Source organism: Homalodisca vitripennis, unplaced genomic scaffold, assembly GCF_021130785.1.
Source record: "Homalodisca vitripennis isolate AUS2020 unplaced genomic scaffold, UT_GWSS_2.1 ScUCBcl_1376;HRSCAF=4923, whole genome shotgun sequence".
NCBI lineage: Eukaryota > Metazoa > Arthropoda > Insecta > Hemiptera > Cicadellidae > Homalodisca > Homalodisca vitripennis.
Genome location: NW_025777534.1, coordinates 58,743 through 81,967, shown reverse-complemented (window position 1 = coordinate 81,967; position 23,225 = coordinate 58,743). Strand labels below are relative to the sequence as shown.

General features: G+C 34.6%; 1 protein-coding gene across 1 annotated transcript in view; it reads left to right on the top strand.

The window, feature by feature from the left end:
• The window catches only part of LOC124371428 (nipped-B-like protein A), a 106,191-nt gene that overhangs the window by 26,020 nt on the left and 56,946 nt on the right, over positions 1-23,225 (top strand). Inside the window, exons 10-12 of the mRNA XM_046829759.1 lie at positions 4,156-4,310; positions 14,527-14,757; positions 15,684-15,918. Coding sequence (XP_046685715.1) covers positions 4,156-4,310; positions 14,527-14,757; positions 15,684-15,918 — 621 coding nt within the window. The remainder of the gene's footprint in view (positions 1-4,155; positions 4,311-14,526; positions 14,758-15,683; positions 15,919-23,225) is intronic.

Genomic DNA, 23,225 nt, shown 5'->3' with positions numbered 1-23,225 from the left:
ACACCGCACCACAACCCAGGCTTGCATTAATATGTCTCTTACTATAGTATATGTAGCTAGATGTAAAGATTATTTTCTGGAAAATAGTCTATTAACAATGAAATGATATAGGTACTTATTGCTTTTGTCAGGGGTTATAAAATTGTGAGGGCTATCTTCAAAACTGTTTGAGAATTTCATACAAATCGACTGCAGACTTATTTGGCAACCATCACTAATATATAATTGACTAGGAAATATGTTGATCGATGGATAGTGATAATATCTGATAAATCAGGCCATTCTTAAGGCACTTAACAGAATTTTCTTCAAGTTTGGTATGAGAATGCATTGAGTCTTTATCCGTTCTAGTTAGCCATAATTCAGTACATCTCAGCCATCTTCCTGGAAAAGCTGGTTTTAGGGGCAATGAACTCACTGACCAATTAGCGAGAAATGGCGAGAAGCATTTTATTGGCCTGACCAGTTTTTGGTATAAGAAAGTCAACTGCTTACCCCAAGCCATTAAAAATGATTCAGAAATAAGTACTATCATCAGTGGCAGAGTTGTCTTGGCAATCACTCAGCAAAAAAACTCACTAGAGACACTAACACCCAGTTCACTAACTAGCTGATGAAGTTAAACCTAAAGCTAAAGCTTAGAAGCTGGGTGATGAAGCTAAAGCTAAAGTCCTTGACACAAGTTATTTCCCTTATTAAAGACACAGTCAATTCTGAAAACACTTGCACATTTGATGACTCACAACTGAAAATCCTAGATATAAATGATTTAATCAGCTGAATGAGATGGCTGAACACATTATTTTGGATTGTGAGAGACCTGAGATTAGAAAAAAAACCCTATTCGGAATCTCACAATCAGATTATGAATTTGATGTCAATTTTGGGTGGAGCTCTTGAATCTCATTGAAGGTACAGGGGTAGGCAGGCCCTACTATAGATAAACTGCTCGCAAAGAACCCTGCGCAGAAGCAAATATCTGAGCAGCCACATGCAGATGGGCTCCCCTCCAGTGGTGGGAAGTGGGATAGGCAATCTCATTGTTTCTGTTTTATCAGCTGTGTGGATTGTGTCTCTCTCATGCCATTTTGTTAACACTGCATCCGGGGGCCACTATTAGGATGAATTTTTCTTTATCAGAGACCAAAATAATCTTCATGATATGTTGCTAGTACTTTCCTTGTTTCATAATGAATCTACCCGATGAGTCATACTTTGTGACACCAAATCGCCTCCAAATAGTCCTAAATAAGTGACCCTTCAAGTAGTCAAGTAGGCCTACACGCAGAAATAATTAATTGTTGTTCTCTTAGTTTTTGTTTTCACTGATTGTCATGTGCTTGATTAATTTATAATTTCATTGTGAATAATAATTATTAACGGAAGAGGAAAATTTTTTATTGGTGGCAACTGGTAGCGATGCATTCAACTCAATTCTCACCGACCTCACTTCCTTTTGAGAGGCAGAATATGATAACCGTTTGTTGTAAATTTCTGTTCTTTTTAATACTATAATTTATTTTGATCCCAGATAAGGAAAACTTGTCCAAAAATAGTGGCTTCCAGATAATACCAAAGTACTATTGTTTGTTTGTTTACTCCTGAGAAGGAGCAACTGGCGCGTAGTCTGACCATTGAGGGCGACATTCCATGTATACAGACAAAGAATAAAGAATCGAAAAGCCAAATAGTATTTACAAAGTCATTATATTTTGTTACTTTAGTTAACTTTTTAGACTTTTTTTATAAGAATTTGATCGAAATGTGTCATTGAATAAATAAAAATCATTTATTACGAAACTTCCGATATATCGGTAGCTGGTCTCCAAAGGGTTCATTACGTTTAAAACAACTGAATCACATACTAGTTTGAAATTAAACTTTAGAATAAATTGAAGTTGTAAACTATCCTAAACTTTTCATTCTTTAGGTAGTGAATAGTGGTGCATCCTTAGCAACCTCTTGTGCAGTTTCACCAAAATATTCATTAAAATATTTGGTTATTTTTTATAGTATGAGAGTTCCTCCTCAAGGAAAAGGAAAGGGAATTCCTCAAAGGCACTGCTTGTTTGGAGGATATTTACAATAACTAATTAATAGCAACAACTACAATGGTAAAAAGGATTTTATGTACGAAAAATAATAAAGTAATTTTCAAACTCCACTGAAAAATAATATGACTCATTTAAAAAGTTTAACATAAGAGAGTCTCAATAAAAAAATAATCAAAATTAAAATAAAATCTTGCAAAATGAACATTTACATGTAATAAAAAGATTTGCACAACAATAAACAACCTGTACAAACAAAATTGTAGATAAGTATGCTTCTGTATATTACCAATCATATTTTGTTGTCAATTATTATTGATTTTGAAGTTATGAACACAAAAGTAATATGTTCAGGCAACTTTTTTTGTATAATATGTTGTAATGTTTTGTACAAAAATTCATTTATTATTCTTTAGTTATTCCATTAGTCTTAAAACATGTATTGCATTATAAAGTCATTTGATTTGTTGTATATTTTCTGAAAGAACATTGAATTGTTATTATATTTCGAAAGTTTGAATAAAACTGAATAATTTGACATACATTTACTCAACACTTTTGGGCTGTTTAGTTTATTAAGTATTGATAGAGAAAATTCTTAGTTTGTTATATTTTGTTCCTTTTCAATCTGAATTGTCTTTCAGTCTTTAACCCTCTAAGTGGCGGTAATATGTTGCTGGAATGGCGGGCTATTTTTCAGAGTCAAGCAGGACTATCTTATAATTTAAAAATAAAATGCAAATTCTAATATGAGCAATGCTTGTTATATATCAATTTTTTCGTAATAAACTACAGAATAACATAGTATAGTTATTTTTTACATACCTTAACCTTTTTTTATGATATCCACACAAATGTTCAAAAAACATTTTTTTCTCCACCAAACTTTTCATTTTTACGTTCTGTAACTTTAAAAATGTCATTCCTAGGAGATTATGTTAAATGCAACCTTTATTCACAATCTAATTCTAAACAAAAAAACCTTCAATAATATTTTTTCTATTTACAATACTGTAAAAGTTATATGGGAAAAACTGAATCTAGAAAAAACAATTTTTCTAGTCAGAATCGCTAGAAGTTGCTTGCCTTTTCCTCCCTTTCCCTCAGTAAAAAAAACAGACCGCAGGAGAAAACTTAGGATTATTGGTACTTTGGGATTATACCGACCACACCAGTATGAAGAACACAAAAATATAAATTTATAGAAACAAACATGATAGAACGAAAAAACAACTCTTTAATTACAAAATTAAAAACTTACAAGCATTTCCAGGTATTGTAGTCTCTGTTATCTTATCTTTCTCGAGAATCCCGATTACGGCAGGCCGAGCGGCATCACATGATTTGCACGGTACATAATTGCCTTTCCATTACAATTAAATTTATATTTCTGATCAGCCCCTCTAGAATTTGATATTTTACTGATAGGTACTATCTCGAGGGATGTTTTTCTTTTGTTGACATCAGCGCGGGGCAGCACCATTTTGGGTGGCGGAATGTGATCAAGAATAAAAACAAGTTTTGAGTGTTTTTTCAATAAAGAGTTTAGTTTTAGTTTGGTAATGTTTGTTTTTGTTGAATTTTAGTGTTTGGAGAAATGTATAGGTAAAACACGGAAGTACAACAAAGCGACGCAACTCTGCAATCACGTTATCTACTAGACCGCTCGACTTTGACCTCTGTCTGAGGATGGGGAGGGGTTTGCGATAAGACAATTCCTGTTTTATATTGACGAAATATTGTTTTACGCTAATCTAGTAATCAGTAGAAGCAAAATGTCAAATAACGATTCATGTCTGGGTGTGGTCGGTATAATCCCAAAGTACCGGATTATTTCAGTTAGTACCATTGATTATTTCATCGTGATGTTGATGATACTATATGAAATGTATTTGAAATTTAGTGGTGAACGCAACTGTGCAAACTAGGCGTAAAAATAATTATCGGTTGCCTAGCAATAAGCGGCAATGTGAAGCGACTTCTAAGACGTCGCTTGCCACGTCACGGCGGCGTAAATAGAATGTCTCAGACGTCGCTTGCCACTTAGAGGGTTAAGACGTTGGATATAAAATAGTATTTCTGAATAAAATTCATGTCCTGATAGTTGGTGTCTGTAAGCTGGTGTTGGAGGTGTTTCGAACTCTTTGGTTTAACCCAGCCAGTGAGGAGGAAGTGGCTGACAGAGCAGCAAAAATTATTGATGTCATGGCAGTATTGGAGGACCTGGGTCTTGAATTGTTCGAACAGTTGGTTGTCCACGTAAGATATCTTCTCGTACAAAATATATATCTGCTTTAATATAATGATAAAAAAAATTGTGTGTATGGAGGTTTTGTCACATAATGGTAATAAAAAAGTTCTCAAACAAGCGTATTATAAATGACATTATTATTTAATATTAAATAATAATTATAAATATATTTTTCAGAACAAATGAAACAAAAATAGGGAAAGATTAAATCATAACATGAATGTGGATTGTTTTCATATTTTCACTAGTAGTTATGTAATTTTGTGTATGTTAAAATGCAGAAGTATATCTGCTTATCATAAATTAGTAAATAGCATAAAATAGATTTCTCAAAGTAATATCAACAAGAAAACAATATTGTACATTACAGCAGCCCAGATATCAATAAGTCTTCATGAAATAAATTAACTATAATGGTAATGGTGAAGGCCACTTTCAAATGTATGCTTAAATTGTATTGTGAAATTGTTCAAGCAATGGTCATAAACATGTAATAGCTTCTATGTTATGAAAAACGTCAATTAATCTTTCAAACTACAGTGCAACCTCGTTAAGTCAGACTAACCGAGACAGCAGCCGATATGACATAATGAAAATCCGGGTTAACTGGAGAATGTTGAAATAAAGAACATGTAAAAACAATACAATATCTGTTTATTACGGAAAAAACACTTAAAATTCACATTACGATGAAGTTTAATACAGTTTAATATTTCTGAAAGAATTTTGTTAACTTGTGTTGCGTCAGCTTTGAACGTTGTTTCCTTGACCGTCATGCATCTTTTCTACATGAGAAGCTTGGCCGGTGTTTCATTGCTCGAAATATACCAATAACTCTTCCAAATGAGATGCTGCTTCTGCAATCTACTGATAAACAAACATCTGCCTCACGCTCGGCAGTCTGGGTGGTAGGCAAAAACCTAATTTAAAATTTTCCTGAACTGATCTGGGTTACCCGGAGATCCGATATAAAGGCGCCCGACTTAACGAGGTTGCACTGTACTTATCTTACTTAGGCTAATAACTATAGACTTGAAACAATAATACATTGTGTATTACTCCAATATAAATTATTCAGTGCTTCTGTAACAAAACCCTGCAGGTTTTGTAGTATTGACTCAGGATTTAAGAATTATAATATTTATGGTACGGTTCCACAGCATCAACTGATATAATTTGAAAATCACACTTATTTAATCAATAGACAATAGACAGTATATTTTATTTGTACAATTCATAGAGAATTACAAAAGCGTCAATAAAAACAATAGCGTCATAATATAGTAATTACATGGTCTTGTTAGGTAAGTTAAAGTTAATCATAATAATGGTTCAAAGTTCTCCAGTTAAAAAATTCGCCAATAGAATAAAAGGAATGTTTAAAAAGCCATTTTTAGCTCTGTCTTGAGATTCTTGATCTTGTGTTTTCATATCCGCAGGTAGACAGTTAAACAGCTTCGCCCCCATGTAGGATGATTTCTATTCGTAACGGGCTGTACTGTGTTCTGGAAGTGCAAAGTCAGCAGCACGGCGAGTGTAGTATTGGCGTAAATCATTATATCTTATCAAGTTCTTATGTCCATACATAATTGTCTCAAAGATATATAATGACACCACAGCCACGATTGAAAGTCTTGCAAAAGCTGCTCTGCAACTCTCCCTTGGCTGCAACTCTGCTAGAGCTCTGACATATTTTTTCTGTAAGACTAACAACCTATGAATATTTACTGCACTGGAATTACCCCAGACCAAGATTCCATAGCGAAGATGACTTTCAAAAGGGGTGAAATATGCAATAGTTGCAGTGTTGACGTCACTTATTGATTTCACTCTACGAATAAGGTAAAGTCCTGAACTACAAAGGTTGTCAATATGCAAGTTCCATGTTAAGCCTCCGTCAATTGTAACGCCTAAATATTTAGCTTCTTCCGCTGGATCGATGTTTGGTAAAAGTCCTACTTCATATTTTCTACTCCCCAAAACTAGTTGCTTAGTTTTAGTTTCATTTAGCACCAGGTTATTATTGTGGCATTACTGTGTAGCTATGTTTATTGCAACATATGAAGAAATTTCAAGTAATTCTGGATGTTTATCACTAAGGAGTAGAATAGTATCATCTGCATACATAATAGTTGATACATATTCTTCCAGGTATGTGGGAAGATCGTTTGTAAATGATATGAATAAGACAGGGCTGAGAACAGACCCTTGAGGAACTCCTCTTGAGGTCACTAGCTGGCTAGATCTTACTAAGCGAGTTACACCCTTGTCTGTGTATTTTAAATCAACCACATGCTGTCTGTTTGTCATGTAACTGCTGAACCATCGCAAAGAAGTACCCGATATACCTAAAGCCTCCAATTTATTTAGAAGTTGTTCATGGTTAAGACATTCAAAAGCCTTACTGAAATCGATTAAAATGGATGTGGTTGTATTCCCTTCTTCAAGATGGTCTAAAATATACTCTATTAGGCTTACTAAATCAGTTATTGGGGATTTACCTTTTATAAAACTATGTTGCCGATCTGTAAGCAGATTGTATTGTACAAGATGGTCAACAAGTCTATTTAAGGCCACTTTTTCAAAAACATTTGAAACTGTGGGTATCAAGGCAATTGGGTGGTGGTTGTTTGCATCAGAGGTGCTACCCTGCTTGAAAAGGGGTATTACTTTGGCAAGTTTCAGTCGGGACGGGAAAGACCTTTTTAAAAACGACTTGTTTATTAAAAATGTTAATGGATGTGCTAACTCTTCACTGCAAAATTTAAGTAAATTTGATGATACTTCGTCAGTCCCGAATGATGTTTTTGTACTAAGTTGAGCTATCAAATGACTCACCTCTTCCACTGTAGTAGGTTGCAGTGTGAAAGATGGAACAATGTAATGATGTATAAAAGGTACAGAAGGCGGACTAGGGTTAGCTGCTAAAGCATTGTCAGCTGCCGTAAAAAATACTGTTTTAAGATAGTAATACACTTACGGTCAGTAATTATTTCCTGACCTGGAGCTATTAATTAATTTAGGAGATTTATTTGGTTTATGGTTCCTTTCACCATTTATTACTGCCCAAAGAGCTTTTGACTTATTTTCTGATGAAGAAATTTTACTGGAGATCTCTTGACATTGGAATTCCTTAAGCCTTAAGTCATATTCTTTCTTTTTAGAAGTCATTTCCTGCTTATCATGCTTATCTTGCTTAAGGGCTGAAGTTTTGTATCTAGAATGTGCTTGTAGAAATTCTCCTCGTAAAATTTTAGCTTGGGGATCTGATTTTCTGTATATTTTCTTCTTTTTTTTCCTGGATATTTTTAGAGGACAAGCATCATACCTATTGTATTACTAAAATAATTATATGCAGTGTCTATGTCAGAGGCTGTTTGCAACTCTAGCCATGTTTCTTGACATAGCATATCGTTAAACCCTTTAGACCCCAAGCGGTCGATTTTTGGACGTCTGATAAGTATGCTAAAAAGACCAAACGGGTCGATTTCTGGACGTTCGTAAATCACGCTAAAAGGACCAGGCGGTCGATATCTGGACGCCGGAATTTCGGTATTTTTAATAAGTAATATAATAATGTTAGCATTTAAAATATAATTTTATTATATACTTTAAACCATATACACTTTATTAAAAGTATTAAGGATATTAAAAATATTGTTTTGAATGAACTACAAAATATTACACAGCAGCAATACAATAAGCGCTGTCAGCTGATCACTGCGGACTGCGTAGTGGCTCGCCTCGCCGCCGCGGCCAGACGCCAGCTGTCTAGATGTTTACGTTCTGTCCGTTTGTTGTTCTGTGTTTTCGATGTAGTAATGTTTGCTTTCGTACGAATTATTTTTTGACTGAATTGTGATGAAAATGGCTTATGAGAACTTGAGAACAAGTGAACTTGATAGGGAAATAGATAGGGAGCTAGATTCGTCTGATTCTTCAATTCCATTTGATGACGACTCGGACGCAGATCCCACCTATAACCCTACTCTACAACCTTCATGATCTGGTCAAAAGTACAAGCAATCAAGAAAAAAAATCAAGATTTGCAGTTGGTGCAAAGAGGGCTGTCATTCTCTTTGCTTTGGCGAACGTGTTGTAAATAGTGCTCCGAGTGAAAATTGCGAACTTTGGGATTATATACCGACCACACACCCAGACGTGAATCGTTATTTGACATTTTGTTTCTACTGATTACTAGATTAGCGTAGAACAATATTTCGTCAATATAAAACAGGAGTTGTCTAATCGCAAACCCCTCCCCATCCTTAGACAGAGGTCAAAGTCGAGCGGTCTATTAGATAACGTGACTGCAGTCTCGCCGACCGTTCAGCTGGTATGCCGCGACCCGGAAAACCGGTGCTAATACTCAACAGGTTGAGCGAATGTGGAGTTCAGCTAAATGACGTAATAAAAAACAAAAGGAACAGCACAACACCATCTTGACTAATACCTAGCTGAATACATGTGGCGGTCGGCAGTTGCGGCTGAAGGCGGAAATTCACTACACTCACTCATCCTTGATATTGCTGCATTCTGGGCGTCACAGAAAACCCATTAAGAATTGATAATCATTGTAAGTTTGTAATTTCGTAATTAAAGAGTTGTTTTTCGTTCTATAATGTTTGTTTCTATAAATTTATATTTTTGTGTTCCTCATACTGGTGTGGTCGGTACAATCCCAAAGTACCGAGAAAACTTTTTGTACATAGTGTATATATTTTTTTTACTTTACGCCATTGTAAACAGTACATTTTATTGACTTATGCCTATTTTGATCTTCACTATATTGTAAAATAAAATAAGAATTTGTATAACTTAAGTTATTTTTATATTTTTGATGCTATACTGATATTTCCGAATAACAACATTTTTTATTGCTTTTGTAGCAAAATGATAAATTTCGTTTAATTGTATTATTTGTATTTAAAATAAGTTAAAAATTGGTACACACTTAGAAAACAATATTCTCTGTAAAATAAATTTGTTTCCCACAGGTAAAAAACTCTTTGGTTTTTTTCAGTAAAACACTGTAAACTAAAAAATTATTAAATAATTTTGTTATATTATTTTAATTTTTTTTATAAATGCAAAACAAGAGGGTCACATAAGACGATTTGGAGTTTTATATACTTAGGCTGATTTACAATGTACATTTTGACACCAAATACATAGTCATATGCCAATAAATACATTTGTTATGATTTTTCTCTTGAACCACTTCAAAAAAGCATGACTGAACAACTGAACAGTTTTGGGAGCTAGTCCACACAGCAGGTATTACAGTATTGGGCAACATCTATTTTAGGGTCCGGTCCTTAAAGGGTTAATAATAGTCATATTTCTATCTAAAAAATTTCTTCTTTTCATAACCGGAAATGGTACATCATCACGTTGGATATTGACACAGCAAATCTGAGCTGTATGGTCTGATAACCCCTCATCTAGTACTTGTACAGAGATCTTGGCATCCTCCAGGTTTGAACATACACAATCAATTGAACTTATACTGGAGTTATACGTTTAGGAGGAAGTAGCATCCTACTCATATTGTGGGACATCAGCATTTCTTCTAGATTCAGAGTTAAGCAGTTAATATTTATATCTCCCATCATAATTATTGGGCAGCTCCATGTCGGTGCAATTTCCAGTGCTTGTAAAAGAATTTCAAGGGATTCTTCTAAATTGTCCTGGCTTCTGTAGGTGCCAACTATGTACATATTTTGACGTTTTACTTTTACCTGTACCATAGCAACCTCACAGACTAATTCCACGCTTACCCCTTCAGTAGATATGGATTCTGTTGTAGATACAAGTGAGTCTTTACAAAAGATGCTTATACCTCCCTCCTTGTGGTAATGCTTACTGAAATCTGTAATGAAAGTGTAACCAACAAGGTTAGTGTTGTGGAGCTGGTCCTTTGCTAATCCATGCTCTGTCAATATAAGATCAGGCCCAAGTCTTTGTAAAAGATGTATTACCCTATCGATTTTATTGCTAAGCCTGTCAACATTTTGGTGTAATATTTTAAACTGTTGAGTGTTCGAGGCAGGTTTAGTCGAGTCTGTGTATGCTACTCCTTGGATATAGTTGGCTGTGTACTCTCTAAAAAATTGCTTGGTGAAGGATTTTGTTGTAAACATATGGGTTCCTCAATGTTGTTGTTGTAGAAGTCTTCATAAGTTTCATTTGGACCAAGTTTTTTTTGCTGTTATAGGAGGCCCCGTCAATGTAGTTTTCTTATAGTTACCCTTAGCTTTGCTTTTTGCTACTTGTAAAGAGATGCTAAAGCAGTTTTTCCTCTTCCTCTGGGATTCATCGTTTTGTCCTTCATTAAAAGCAATTTGTTAGATGTCAGTTTTTTGTTGGTTTTTATAGTGCTGCTTCCTATCGGTGATTGCTTTTTATGTACCATATTTGGGGTAAAAGGGTCTTTCAGTTGTTTATTACAGGTTTGGCTTCCTGATGTCATCCCAATGTTAAGTGTGTCTCTTGAGTCAAGTGTCGTATTTAAAGTTTGTTGTTTAAATTGATCAGACAATTCTTGATGTAATGAGGTATAATGGTCCTTAAGCTTTTAAGACAGACACCAAAGGTCACTTTCCATGGTTACTTTGATTAGGGCATGATCATTAATTACATTTAATATTTATTACCATCCCAGAGATAAGTGATCACTAGAAGACAATTTTATTTCTACATGAAAGGTGTCACATTGTTCCACACCATGTTCCAAAGGCTTATCAGTGGACTTTTACCTACAATCCTGGGATAAATAGAAATCTACAACCCTTGGATAAGTAGAAAACTACAACCCTGGGATAAATAGAAAAACTATCTAACCGTCTCTTGACGTTTTAGATTTCTCCAATTGCAAGGCCATTTGGGGAAATACCAATCTATGTATACAATCTTGTCCTGATGCTCTCAATATTTCACAACAACAAATCAAATAAAATTCCTCCTTAGCATAATTGTGGTAGTTTGTCCTCATGGAAGAGAATTTCATTTGTGCCACTTCCAAAAGAGGAAATCATCTTGTACTGAAACCTGATTTATAATGAAATAAAATAAACTCATAGATCAAAGTTTCGAAGGTGGATATTTTTCTAATCTAAAGATACATCTATGTGATAGATTGTATACTACACTGAGTGGAAGAAAATCTTGAACAATTTTGAAGTTAAATAATTAACTTTCTTCAAATGTGTTTAAATTTAAGTGACCAATAATTCAATGAAAGTGTGTAATTTACTGTGTTCATAGACCAAAACCAAAAACCATTCATTAGGTAAAAATATAATGTGTAATTAATGATTAGAGGTGATAATATTGTACAGGATAAAATCGCTGTTGTGTATAATTTGAGCACTGCATACTTTAAGTAAATTATTATGCTTGGTGATATCTATTTTTCATTGAAGAATAATTGAAGGAATAGTTCAGATAGAGTGCTTGAATAGACGAGGAAAATAATTTTCATAAATTCTTATAATATATACAGTTAAACCCTGGTTAAACAAAATAAAAGGAGGATCGCTATTTGGGTAACCAATTTTTAGTTAACCCAATTATATCTAAAAATAACTTATCAGAAGGAGTGCATAGGTGAAAAATGAATTACGTACAAATGATATACAGGGTGGCGCAAAAGTCACTGGACAGTTGGTTAAAACAAGACTAGATTTATTTGAAATTATTTGTTATTACAAACAATACGTACAATTATTTTTTATATTCAAATTGTTTTCCGTCTTCATTAATACATCCATCTTTGAAGTCTTTATGGAATACTGTTACATACTCTACGGCATAGTGTGGGATCATTGTCCAAATCATTTAATGCGTCATGTATGTAGTCTTTCAGTTCGTCAATAGTATGAGGCTTTCGAGAATAAACAGAGTCCTTGACTACTCCCCATAGGAAAGAATCCATTGGTATGATATCTGGTGAACGTGGGGGCATGTCAATATCTGCCCTTCGACCAATAACTTTTCTTTGGAAACGTTTGTTTAAATAATCACGAACAGCAGTGGCTTAATGTGGTGGAGCACCATCGTGTTGAAAGTAAAGTTCTTGAAAGTTTTCTGCAAATGTCATGAGTCCTGGTACCGCGTAATTCTGAAGCATATCCAAATATTTATCTCCTGTCATTGTTCCTTCAAAAAAATATGGTCCAAGTACGCCAAATGATTATGCTGTTATTTTTTTCTTCTTTTAACCAACTGTCCAGTGACTTTTGCGCCACCCTTTATACTTGTAAATAAGTTATACTTTGGTGTAACAGTATTTATCTTTAAACTATTGCTATATTACTGGTTAGATTATACATTTTTTTTAATTAAAAAATTTCTGTAATTTTGGTATTTTGGTTTGTTTTAAAGAGTCCCTCACTCTTTTTAAGTACAACGATGTCCAGCAATCTTTCTATATAAAGGATATCAGCAATTGTTGACTCACTGCACTGTTCCACAAATTTGAGGGCACCCTACAATAACACAACTTACATTGTTTATGAATTGTGGGAGAAAGTTGCTTATTAACTCTTGACTTATCTCCAGTGCTGCAGATCTATCATCAGCTGTCACTTTGCTGACTGTGCAATCCATGTCGTCTGCTTCAGAGTTTTCAGCTCGGTTGTTATCAGCTGGCTGCAAAACTGCGTCTTTGATAGTTTATGAGTTCATCTGTGATGATCCATTAACCTGTTGAGTCCCGGGTTATGGCAGCACAGGGGCATCTGCTGGCCCGGGTTTTTTCTGGCACTTGGTTACTACTTTGCATTATAGTTATTTTTTGCATCTGCATAATCATATACTCATAAATTTTATTTTTATGTTTATTTATTTCATATTATTGATATTTCTAAATTCAAATATACATATTTAAATTTATATATATATATATATATATATATATATATATATATATATATATTTTGATTCCAAGTGTAAGTTTATTTTTTATAAATCAATAAGACTAGGATAAACAAACTAAATAAATAATATTAGAACAAAACTTTCCATTGGAAACAACGACAAGAAAAAATCTAGGTTTGTAGATTCCTTACTTATTCCAGAATCAGCATTTATTCCAGATTTTGAGCTGTCAAATGGAAATATGTGCGGAATAAAGTTGGTATCATTCACCCAGGGATAGGTAATTGGAGGTAGCTTTCTACGTTTGGGGTTAGGCCTACATTCAGTTCCTTCATTACCAGTAAAGTCATTTCTGGGATTATAATTTTGAACTACCTCGTTTATTACCAAGTCAACACTATCCAAAGTAGGCTTATTTGGACGATTATTAGAATAAACAGTATCACCTGATGGTCCTGGTACTGGTTCATCGAGATAACCTAAATCGTGGTTGAAGTCTGCATCACGAACTAGTTCACTAAAAATAAAATCACCACTTCTTACACGACTGAAAATATCCACATCACTTTCGTCGTCACTATCAGATAGTTCACTAAACTCACTGCCCAATAATTCATTAATATCTTGATCAAACAACTCATGCTTACGCGAAGCCATAATTATTGTGTACAAACAACAGCAACCGGCTGAAACGCCTCGACGTTTAGAGTAAAAACAGGCTGCCAAGTATCGTAGCGCGAAACAAAATATACCTCACGAGAAAGCCAGTGTTCTCCCGAGTAACCCGGTATATTGAACGTCATTTAATTTAGCGAATTGAGTTGAAGAAAACGCAAAAATAAAACGCTCTGCGCGCGGCCGCAACAGTACGGCAACGGGCCACGACTGCACACTTGCCTCAGTCGCAACTGTGCGGCTACGGGATCCAACAGGTTAATTGCTTTCCTTGCATTCATGTATTTGCATGAAGGAATTTTATTTACCATTTATGTCAAATAGCAGTGGCATGATCTGGCACCACGGCGGTTGTTGAATGAGGGAGAGGCTGAATTATTTCAGGTAGATGTTATTTGCCCTGCCACTCGCTACAGTGATGCGTCACACACCCACTCTTCAGCCCAGAGGCAGAGGGTTGGAAGAATGTTCTGCTATTGAATATATACTGTTTTACTTAGTTATTTAATGCATCTTATGCATGGAACTGTTTTGGTTGACCGGGGCATTGGTTGACCCAAGTCCAGTTAACCAGGGTTTCACTGTAAATAGGTTTATCATACGTTGTATAAAAATTCATATATTTGAAAGCATATTGTAATGTAAAATTTGAATATTTAATGTTCTCAGCTGCTTAAGCCAAATGATGACAAAGCAGACCCTCAGGAACTGAAGACTACTCTGACAGCATGCAAGCAGATTGTAGATTTTCTGGTAGACAATGAGCTTAATCTAGACACTGCATCGTCCCAAAGAGAGGTTGTTTGTCTCCGCACATTATACATTTTCTCAAAGGTCCAACCACTATTGTTAGTTGGTCACATTAACAAGCTCCAGTCATACCTCAGCTTCAATCGTGAGGTACCACAATGTTCTCACCTTTACTAAAGAATAAGTATGTTTTTCCTTAGTTGGTAATTATATATTTCTTTGTAATAGCAATAATATGTCAATTAATGAGGGTTATTTCAGTAACCCTGGAACTGGTAATTAATCCTAGAACTGGCTCAGAATCCAGTTGACTCACACAGCAACAACAGGTACACTAAGTGAGCTATTTCACATTCAAGATATCAAGTCAGAATAGCTGTGTGGTCGAGGGCGTTACTCTCATTTGTGGGAGTTAGCCTTGGAGTCGTGGGTTTGATTCCCGTGCCTGACTTTAGGGATTTTTGCGCTGGTGTACACTTATGAGAGTGACTGGCCTGTGGTAAAGCCAGTGGGAGGGCCACCATTAATAATTTTATGATTAATGGTGGTTGGCTTGGGTAAAGTTGATGGAATCAGTGATATTCGTACAAAACACCTGTTTTGCATTTTTTTGTCTTTACTATAAAAAAACCACTTGAGTTATATTTTATATTCTATGAGGCATTTATGACAGAATAATGACCATAATGATAACTTTTAAGAGTTAAAAAACCAATAACACCCAAATTGTAATATGCAAAATTCCATACTCACAGCAGGACAAAATGAATCGTAATTATGACTGTACCAGTTCTAGGGTTAAACAATTATATAACAGCAGGATAACATAATGATGATCCATTTTTGCTCGTTATTGACATTACATTTAATAATTATTTTTTTATGTATATTTTTTTCAACAATGCATGGTAAAGAACAGGCAAAAGTCAACAGCCTGAGATAAGCAGCCTTATTGTATGTATTGTATACATACTTTTTAAACTGTAAATTTGTTAAAGTAAATGTTATTATTTAGTGAGGAGCATATATAGAAAATATACACCAAGTTTGAAAGATGTCTGCCACTGTGGTTGCAGGCTCAAGTAGAACACCAGATGGTCAGCTGGGTGGTGAGAATGCTGGAGACTGTTGTGCCACTTATGGACCAGCGCAGTGAAGAGTTTTTAACTAATCTGGAAGAGCACATGGTGAATCTGATGATGCAGCATGACCAGACAGTAATCTATAGCTGTGCCAGTTGTTTGGGTTTAGTGGTTAACACTTTGACACACAACTATGAAATTGTTCGCAACTGTCTTAATATGTACAATGGTCAGTGTTAGTTATGCTTTAGTCATTTTTACTTATTTTTAGCAAGCTGTATATTTATGTTATTATTTTGAAAATTTTTGAAACAACCTTGCTTCTTAATCTAAGTAAATTGTCAAGAATTCTTTCTCTAAAATCACCCTCATAACGAAACACCTGGATGTCTTCAAATGTGCATATCTTCAACAACAATGTTAATTAGATGTCCTTAAAAATTGCTCTTTGTCTAAAGATGTATATTAGGCTATATATACACGGCTTATGCAATATAACACAGGCTATTTAATTTGATAATTACTGTAATTTCTAACTTACTCAAACCAAACTTATACAGGAATAGAACTTGCACATAATTTGATAAATTAGCCAATCTCATTACAGTAAAATGTTTCTAGATTATTGCTATTCGCATTTGTACAAATATTTATTTCAGCTTATATACAATAAAAGTAAACTGTTAGACCTAGACCTTCACAATAATGTTACATATGTTATTGTGTTGTTTTGTTCAGTTAAATTCACCAGGGGAAAAACATTCGTCTTCCACCATTTTTAGCAGGTTTTAATTTTGGTGGTCAGGGGAAAAATGTACTTTGTCCTAGTGACTGGGGAACAATGTACTCTGTACAGCTGTTCACTGACAGTTCCAGTTGTTTATTCAATTTGAGTAATGGTTTTGAGGTTATGTTTAACTTGAATTTATTACTGAAACTAATTATTGTAGGGTATTATTATGAGTAAGTGTTAGTTTTGTTCAGGAAGAGAACCACGGCCATTGATTTTGGTACTGAAGGTGAATAATTCATAAATGAATAAGGTGATCCCAAGAAAAGGAAGTCTTATGGTAGATTGAAAGATACTGCCAAGGGACTGTAGGTATAATCTTTTGATCTAAGTGAAAAATGCTTGTGTAAGCAATTTAAATGTTTTCAAAATATATCAAAACAAGAACAAAGATGCCTTATAAGTAATTTCAATAAAATTGGTGTGACAAGCAAAGAACCGTGGAACGCTCAGTCCACTTATCTTTCAGGCGACATAAATTTTTTGCCTGTATTAAGGTGTAGTTCAAAGGCAGGTGATAACAATCCATGTTCTCACGACTGCAGATTTTCTTATAGAGTTAGAATAAGTTCTTATCAGTACAATGATGTTGAAATATGCAAAAAAGCTTTTATAGTGTTATATGGATTAACAAAAATAAGTCTTGATACTTAAAACTGTATGGTGTTTCACCGAGAGATAGCTGAGGCAAACACCTTGATCACCCTCATAAACCAGAAGTGTTTGTAACCATATTTAAGGCAGAGTAAGCTGTACCTGCCTGAAGAGCTTTCTATTTAAAAAATATGCACAGTGTGTATGAGGAACATTGTAAGGAAACTATAGGTAAACCGCTAACAAAAAAACCTTGGTTGATTTGAGTTCACGCAGGGTGGGGTAAATATCCCCCCACCACCCCTCCAAGTATCCCCACCACTGCTCGGCGTTCACTCTATTTCAATCTAATAAATCAGCTGACTAATCCGGCTCAGTCGGTATCGTCAGCGACCCGTCAGTCGGTATTCAGTCGGTATTCACTGCTGCGACCCGTTCAGTTGAACCGGTCAGTACAGAGTTACGAAGCCTTCCCGCTAGAGCGTGTTTTACTGGTCATCGTGTTGACTGAACAAAATGAACTGAATGTAATGACCGAGTGAACGAAAGGATCTGCTAGTAAAAAAGTATTCGAATAGAGGAAGAAACAGCATATCGTACAGTGAATGGTTAGATATATAACAATAAATGCATTGTTTCAGGAATCTAGTAAATGTAAATATATATTATTAATAGAAATGATTAACAAAAATTAACTGTATGTTATTATATGCATTACTAAATATTTTAAACGTTAATACTTAAGAACAATGGACTTGATTGATTAATATGCCTTTGATTTATCATAAGATTATTCCACTACAAATGTTTCAATAAATTACTAAACATCAAACAGACACATTGCTCGTTTGAAAATAATTTATTTTTATAAATAACACATTTTATACATTTAACCGATTAAGTTCCCACCACTTTTCTTAATACCCAGGTTGACTATAAGTTTTTAACGGTTCATTGAAATAATATTATGCAAACTACTACTCAGAACGCCTCCTCTCAGATCGACCCAGCACATCGCACCTATATCGACCATGTGTTACCACATGGATTGGTTACTATCGTTAGATGGCGAAGAAGTATATAGACCTGTTGTCCCTTATTATCGCTGAACTTCTAACCCTTCCTCGTTATTTATTGTTATTCGGTCTGTCCTTCACTATAATTACCATAACTAATACTTCATACGACAGTGCAGCAAAACTAGATTTATACTCGGTTACGTATCATTATCAATGTGACTCATCAATTGCCTGCGTGGTCACTGTTGTCATTGCCATCCAGCCGGATTAAAAATAAATTCTAAAACCATTTAATAATCTCAAAAATTACTAAACTACTATTATTTACTTATAAAATCATTTGTTCTATTATTAGTTTTGAGTTCTAATATTCACGACCAGAGCCTACGCACAGGTCCTAGGCCCATGTAGGCTCATCCCGGTTATACTATTCTTCTTATTTAAAATTTTAACTGAATTAAATAGAATTAATACAAGGTTAGTTATAATGAGAAATAATTAACTACGTATAAGTACCTTATTTTTACACTCTGATACACGATTTCAGACATTGTATGTATTTGCATACGTTTTTTGCAAAACGTGTAGGTATATGTGTTTTATTGTACTATTTTTTATTTTATATTAATGGTTTATTAACCATTTTCATTTCATTTTTCATTTCACCTGATTTGGAAAAAGTATCAAATTTATTCAAGTTGCCAGGCCAAATTGAACACAACTTTCAAAGTGAACGGGTCTTTTGAAAGACTCCGATTCGGATCACTCGTTCACCTGACTGGAACGGTCCAAGACCGAACGGACACATTCTGTACTGGCCACTGCCACTACGTGGGCGTGGCTAACCTCACAACAAAATGTAAACTCCCTTGTTAAGTACATCTGCTCTGGACCCATAAATGTTAGGCCTACAATAAATAAAAATTAACACAAATATATGTCATTTAAAAATTAAAATGCGCAAACTGGACTAGTCTTTTAATTACAATGAAAAAGTACTAAACAGTAGAACGTAAATAAGAACTCAATGTGAATGGTAAAAAACAATGTGTATATTTACTTATATATTTGTTCAAATAAATATGGTTACTCGTGTCAATATTGGTCGAATCGTAAAACGGCAATACCAGGGCCTTCTGCTACTTCGCCGTCACTTTCAGACGTTAGATCCCCTCGTCCATCACTACCTACCCGGTGCCGTCATCGTCATCGGAACTCGATGAGTCGTTGTTAACAGATATGATTAATTTATCCACTGCTTCGTCTATGACATATTCTCTCTGCCTATACGTATCTTTTATTTTATAGACGTGCTCGCAACACTTCCGCCATTTTTTCGCAACTGGGTACTCACTAAATAACTTATAGCAGAGCTTTTTCTTTTCTTTCATGCACCCAGTAAAGTGTTCAGCGACTCTGCCCTTAATATCACCCCACACTAACTCAATTGGGCTCAGATCTGCATGATAGGGCGGCAGACGAACTACAGTGTGTCCAGCATCATTAAAAAATTTATCAATGGAATATTTTTTTGTCGCAGGAGTAGATTTGACTAACACTATCAATTGAGCCTTTGTCATAGTCGGAGAGAATTCAATACCTTGCCGGGTGAGCCAGTCTTGGATGTCGGCCTTTAACGTCGCACTGCTTGGTTTTTTGTCGTCTTCCTTGTTATGGTAGCTTGCATTGTCCATAACAACTACACTTTTTTCAGGGAGATTTGGAATGAGACATTGATTGACCCACTTGGAAAAGTTTGTGTAGTCCATATCATCGTGATAGTCTTGAGACACATTGATTTTCCTCCCCTTCTTATTAGGCCTACTGGTAGGCATCCATATTTTTTAAGGCATTTGGGAACAAAACCCTGCTTCACCTCCAGCGTGAATTATTATAAGTCTTGGGCCCTTCCCAATGTCTTTCGTTATCCCAATTTTCAAATTGAGACTGCCAACACTTACGGATAATGTGCGACTTGTTAATATAAGTCTCGTCTACATACACTATATTTTTCTTCTCATTTCTCAGTTTTTGAATATTGCGTAAATAGTTTGCTCGCCTGCCTGCTACGTGAGTCTGTTCTATTAATATTTTTTCGCTTTGACTGAGTTGTAAAGCCATTTGAATCCCATATTTTTCAATAAATTTCTTTACCACACTTTAGGATATTCTCTTCCGCTAACAGAGCTTTAAGTTTAGCCAGTGTAGGAGGTATTTTTTTCAATGCATATAAATCATGTACTTTTCTTCTTATGACGCATTTTGTAAAATCGTCAACAAGAATTTTTTTTTTATTTTTTTTACCTTTTTTGCCATTGGGAGTGCAAAAAGCCAAACTTCTTCTTGCTTGAGATCGTTTTCCCTCAGCTGCTATTTTTTTAATTAAGGACTCAGAGACGCCAGTCGCATTGCTTGCAGCCTCGACTACGTTGTATTGTAAAACTGTACTGTTCCTTTGTGTCTTTCAAATGTTTGTAGACATTATACACAATTTCGCGAGCCTGTCCGTGAAGTGGACGACCCGAGAAAACACCCCGATTTAGATGTAGACGCCATCGACTATATGTTACACGCGAGCTAAGCAACACTTGTATAGGCTTACACACAACAAAACAATTCAGATAGAGAATAGGTAAGTAACTGCAGTATAAACAATATGGCGCGAGCAAGACAAGATTTTAAACAGCTGACAAGAAGATGCTCCGCCCACTCGCCACTCCCCCCCGCCGAGGGGGCCCCTCCTGCGCTGTGCTGCTCAAATAGTTGCTTCTGCGCAGGTTTCTTTGTTAGCGGTTCACCTATAACAATTTAAAAGCTATAGTATCAATTAGAAAGTTACAGGACTACTCTTAATACCAGGTTTAATGTATCATTTAGTTATCCAAACCCTGATACCTGTTCAAGTTGTGATATCTATGAAAAAAGTAAAAGGAACTTGAAACTACCATAAATAATTTACCGAATTGAACAGAAATAGATAGAGCTAAGTCCAATAGAAGTTTCTCTTAAAAGAGGCTAACAACAAGAAACACACAAAACATAGAAAACTTTATACAAGTAAACTTAGTGCTTGTAAGTTTTGCACAAAAGTTTCCAATTTTACGGAAGCAATATGCAAGTACTTCCAGTGCAATCTACCTAATATGACCATTAACAATGCATATTACAGGAGAAAACTTTCATTCTACATATTTAATGATCACTCTCTACCATCAAGAGACTTTGTGTTATTGCTACATAGAAATAATTGGAGGAAGAGAATCTAAATTAATGAAGTTGCAACCTTCTTGGACCATTACATCACTCAATGTATTGAGAACTGTTTAAGTATTGTGTATATATTTTGTGACTCCTGTGGAGGACATAAAAAGAATTTTACGATATTCAAATATTTATATTATTTGTTGCATGTAAAGAAAAGGTTTGACCATATGCACATAACCTATTCTGTAAGGAAACACTCCTACATGGAGTCAAACAAGAACATAGGAATTATAAAAACCAAAACTCCAGCTGAAATTCCCCAGGACTGGATAGAAGTGGTTGAAGTGTCAAGGATCTCACCAGTCAATACCATAGAGGTTTCAAAACCATAGAGGTTGATCAGTGACTGGTCGTAATTGGATAACAATTTAGACAGCAGTTGATCAAACAATGGTCATTTAAACTGAGGACAATAAAGGAAATGAAGATGTCTAACAGTGAGCCCACCAAAATAATTCATTGTTATACATACAATGGATTTTGGACTTCTTCTATAGTCATATTCCAGACTTCTTCTATAGTAAAATTCTAAGATCAGGAGCCTACTGAAATTTGAATGCAATTCATTATTGTGGTACCCATAGATTTTTAAACTATCAAATTAAATAACGCAAAATTATCAAAATTGGACTAAATACATTTCCTCCCATATTTCTTCATATAATTATTGTAATTTGTAACTAACGTAGACCAAACTTAGTGTGGGAATAAAACTTGTACATTATTTACAGAGGCTCGTCATCCAACCTCGTTTGATAAACTGTTACTTTGTATTTGTCTCCGGAAGTGGTCAGACTGAATAAATAAGGTACGTGATATCACCTGATCATCACGATTCTCTTTGAGTAATACTGGATTATCTGAGTTTCAGAGTTTGGTACCTCATTATCTGATCCATTGATGTCAAGTTGAAATAGGTTACATCAAAAATTTTGTGTTAAGCACTTCCTGAAAGGTTAAAAATTAAAATGTTGAAACATGAAATTAAAAAGACGAACATTTAATATCAAATCAATTAAACATGCTGATACACTCGCAAAGAACACAACCACCCTGGCAGACATGGTTTAATTTATTTCATTTTATGTAAGGGTAATGAAGGAACAGGTGTTGTAACCTTTTGTAGTCAAACTGTTTTAAGGTGTCAGAAATTTGATTTTAATTGTTATATACTTCAAGCAATTTAAAAAAACTAATAAATTGTCCATTTTGTGATTTGTCAAAAAGACTTTTCAAAATGTTCATAGATACAAAGGGAAATGGTTGCACTTCAATTATTGAGCATATCAAAGGAAATTGAAAAGACAGTCTTGTAAATTTTCAATCTGAAGACAGGCCACAATATTTGACTATACAATAATACAATACTCCTGTATAAGTGAACATGATTGTTTATAAATAACCGAGCCTGGCACAATTGTATTTAATATTACTCTTCAGGGCTACATAGCTGCAGATATATTATGTAGGAACATCCAAAAGAATGGCAGTGCAGGTATTTTTTCTGAGAAATGGAACAAAGTATTAAAAAATCGACTTAAACCAGTTCACTTCAGAGCTGAATTGTTAATTAAGTTTTATTAAATTAAATGGCCTGAATTTAATAATTGTAAGTTATATTGGTCCCCAAGAGGTTAAATAAGTCAATTTTTTTTAATTTGAAGAAGTCCTTATTTATCTTCAAAAATACAAATCTAAACTAAAAATCTATGAGGATTTTAGTATTGAATTAGTTACTTCAAAGATACACGAATAAATTTTATTTTCGTACCTTTTAAGATCACTAAATTTATTTTGCTCAGTTAAAAAGTCAACACGAAATAGTGCCCCTGTATAGATAGTCTAATTGTTAACTTTTAGAATGATAAC